We start from the raw sequence: 3,946 nt of genomic DNA, 5'->3' as shown, positions 1-3,946 counted from the left end.
CGTTTCCTCTCTGTTTAGCAGCCCTGTCACTCTCGTCGCACTCTAATTCTGCGATATGTGACAGCGGTTCACCTTTATCCGCAGGGTGACCTATATCCGCTGCTTTTAGGAAGGGTATGTAGACACATCGAGTCAACTTATTGTGGTTTCAAACTGCAATATTTTGACAATGTTGCAATTTCAATCCACCGTCAATCGACTTGAAATCATTTTTAAAAGGTGAACTAGTGTTACAGCAAAGGTTAGGTTTCGACCCGACGTCTGTTTACGCGTTTTTGTTTTGTCCACCTTACCTTCTGACTTTTGGTCTTCGCCGTTTCAATATCAAAAAGAATAACGGTCAAAATGTTTAGTGGATGTCTGAGAATAAGGAATCTTATGTTAGTTAACCATCTCACCATTCTACAAAGCACAGGTGCGAAGTCTCCAGCATGCTAACGACGCGATAAAAAGGCTCTTTGACATTGACACGCCGACATAGTTCTGAGCCCCTTTGTTTTTAACAAAAGGCATCTCTGCGGCTATCCCGGAAAGTAAATTTGTTTTTTGCGGAGGGAGTTAACGTTGCGCGACGACTTTCACCCACAGCCTGATACAGGCTCGCAGGTAGAAGTACGTTTAAGATGGGGTTCGGACAGTCCAAACCGGAGGCCAAACTGCCTGATCTTGACGCCAAAAGGTTCCGAAAGTACAACTTTCCGTTTGAGAACATCGTGATGGAAGGGGGAGGAGCCAAGGGGATCGCGTACATCGGGGCGGTCAAGGTGAGGGGTTTTCATGTCGGCTTCATCGTTTGTTTGCACAGCATACCCGGTAAACCAAATCATGGCGTGACACACCAGATTTGTACTGAACAGTACAAGCTGCATTTCCTGACGGATTTTGATACACCCACACAGGCAAGGACGTTTGTAGGCGTTTTTGTACCGTTTTCTTTATATTTCGCGGCCTAACGTTAGGTCGCGAGACCTAAACAGTTTTCCCGATATTTGCGAGCCGACAAACTCTCGCCAACAGCTTTTTTTTACAGCGTCTAGATGGAACTGCAGATATCGACGTCAAGATGTCGGAAAAAAATTCTCCCGAAAGGTCTGGAGTATTCGCCCGATAGCTCAGCAGGGGTCCCCGATAGCTCAGCAGGGGTCCCCGATAGCTCAGCAGGGGTCCCCGATATCTTAGCAGGGGTCCCCGATAGCTTAGTAGGGGTCCCCGATAGCTTAGCAGGGGTCCCCGATAGCTTAGCAGGGGTCCCCGATAGCTCAGCAGGGGTCCCCGATAGCTTAGCAGGGGTCCCCGATAGCTCAGCAGGGGTCCCCGATAGCTCAGCAGGGGTCCCCGATAGCTTAGCAGGGGTCCCCAATAGCTTAGCAGGGGTCCCCGATAGCTCAGCAGGGGTCCCCGATAACTTCCGCGCGCGTGTAGACGCGTCCCGACTTCGGGAGGGCTCATTATCATATAACGAGGGCTCATCAGGCTATCAAGCTGTAAATTCAAACTTTGTGATACTAGTGCTACTAGTACTGTACAGTGGTACTACTCTGCTTTGCTCAGTGTGTCAAGGACAAGTTGTGTTGCTCCCAAACGGACGCGGACTCCTTGCATGATGCAAGATTGAGCGGCGCAGCGGCTCGTCACCTCGGCCACGATGAGGGCAGCGAGGACGAAAGCGCGGTTGATCATAGTTGGCCTGTGTCGTCATTCCTGATATTCTCATGTTTAAAAACACGCAAGTGATATTCAAGGAGAATATAATCTGATTTGTCATGAGCAGAAAAGCTGACCGCCGTTCTGTCGCCATTTTGAAAATCAAGCGATGTGTTTTTTTTTACTGTAAGTGCCACTGCCACTTGTGTCACAGGTGCGAAGTCTCCAGCATGCTAACGACGCGATGAAAAGACTATTTGACATTGACACGCTTGCATAGTTCTGAGCCCTTTCGTTATGAACGAAAGGCATATCTATGGTTACCCCTGAAAGTAAATTTGTTTTTGTGCAGGGAGTTAACGTTGCGCGACGACTTTCACCCACAGCCTAATACAAGCTCGCAGGTAGAAGTGTGTTAATACTCGCCTCACATTAGGCGAAAATCGATCGGAAGACAAGTCTACGAGCTCTAAATGACATTTTCGTGAGTTAGACGTCCGGTGTTCTCACGATCATCTGGCGATTTTTAGGGATCGCCGGCGATTTTCAGGGGTCGTACGATGGTCGCAGTGCAGCGAAACATGTTCTTAACATTTATATAAGCGACAAGTCGCAGGAGATCTCTGAGATCGCAGACCTCGTTACCGAGCTCGACATTTGATTGATAGTCGTGCGTCAATCCAGCACAGACCTAGTTATTAATCATCGAGCGCAAATCGGATGGCGAACGCCCGTCAGTCGGGCGACGTTCAGGCGACGTTTGCCCGACTTTCGTTTGCTTACAAATATTGAATTTCTGAGAATGTGAGGGTAGTTCTGACATTGTGACCCCTGTGGCAGTATATAGGCTGGCTTTGTGACACAATTTCTTTTCTTTCGTCATTTCTATTACGCCCGCGCATTGCATTAATAGGCTAAAAAGATTACGACAACAAAAAAAGCCACATTTATTAATATCTTGCCTTTCTGTGAGGAACGTTTCGTGTTACTTTGTCCGCGTGCAAGAGGTCATGGGAGGTTCATTATTATAGAATGTATTCAGAGATGATCACACGAGCCTCGCTTATATGTGAGGGGGACAGTTTTTGGGCGAAAAATACGCAAGACCATCTTGAGATCTTAAAATCAGCCGACCTTCCTGCGATCGCGAAGTACGTACGAAGATCGTATATAATGTGAGGGGGGTATTAAGATGGGGGTGCCCCCCCCCCCACCTCTCTAACGATTTCGCCCCCGTCCAATCTTGTTTACATATAGTGATTTGCCTCTCCACAGAAAACTAGGAGTTGCATTACATTTGTTTGGTACTAATCACAAACTGCAGTTTCAGAACAAGAGTTCCGAGACATCAAACCTCCATTAGACATTTTGAGTCCTTGTAGATTTACAGTTTCATTCATTATGCAACTAAAGCTGCAATTGGAATGTTTGAGTTTACATGTATGTATATTAATCAAATTATGCTAGTCTTCTACACACGCACAAGCACACATACAAACGCTACCCAAAATTTAACCTTTAATGGCGAAGGCCAATAACAATGAAACCTTCCCCAGGTTCTGGAGGACGCGGGGATCATGAAGAACATCAAGCGGTTCGCCGGCACCAGCGCAGGCGCAATCACGGCCGGCTTCCTGGCGGCGGGGATGTCGTCTGGTGACGTGCTGGACGTCATGAACAAGACGGACATGCCGAATATCCTCCTGGGTAGGTAACACGTTATTCCCTTTCTCTGTCTGTCCCTCTGTCTAACCCCTCTCTCTCCTTCACTGTCTCTCGCCCTCTGTTTGTCTGTTTGTCTATCTCTTCCCTTGTCTCTCACCTTCTCTGTCTCTCATCTATCTCTGTCTGTTTCCCTGTCTTTCTCTCTATGTCTGCCTGTCTGCCTGTCTTTCTCTATCTCCCCCCCCCCCCCTCTGTATCTGCCATCACGGCCGGCTTCCTGGCGGCGAGCATGTTAGCTGGTGACGTGCTGGACGTCATGAACAAGACTGACATGCCGACTCTCCTCAAGGGCAGGTTACACGTTCTCTCTCCCCGACCCCTATATCTGTCTGTCTCTGTGTCTCTGTCTGTTTCTCTGTCTGTTTCCCTGTCTGTCTCTCTCTGCCTGTCGCCCATTCTGTCTGTCTCTCTCTCTTTCTCTCTCTTTCTCTGTCTGTCTGTCACTGTCTCTCTCCCTCTGTTTTGTGTGTCTCTCTCTTTTTTTAATCTTCCCACTCTTTGTCTTTCTCTGCCTCTTCCCTCTCTGTCAGTCTATCTGTAACTGTCTCTGGGTCTGCCTCTCTGTCTCTGTCTCTAC

General features: G+C 48.1%; 1 protein-coding gene across 1 annotated transcript in view; it reads left to right on the top strand.

Annotated features, from left to right (window-relative positions):
- The first annotated feature begins 594 nt into the window (after positions 1-594).
- The window catches only part of LOC118422335, a 9,989-nt gene continuing 6,637 nt past the window's right edge, over positions 595-3,946 (top strand). Inside the window, exons 1-2 of the mRNA XM_035829854.1 lie at positions 595-764; positions 3,201-3,351. Coding sequence (XP_035685747.1) covers positions 624-764; positions 3,201-3,351 — 292 coding nt within the window. The 5' untranslated portion in view covers positions 595-623. The remainder of the gene's footprint in view (positions 765-3,200; positions 3,352-3,946) is intronic.

This window comes from Branchiostoma floridae, chromosome 9, assembly GCF_000003815.2.
Source record: "Branchiostoma floridae strain S238N-H82 chromosome 9, Bfl_VNyyK, whole genome shotgun sequence".
NCBI lineage: Eukaryota > Metazoa > Chordata > Leptocardii > Amphioxiformes > Branchiostomatidae > Branchiostoma > Branchiostoma floridae.
Note: the sequence above shows the minus strand (reverse complement) of the source record. Positions and strands in the feature narration are given on the sequence as shown.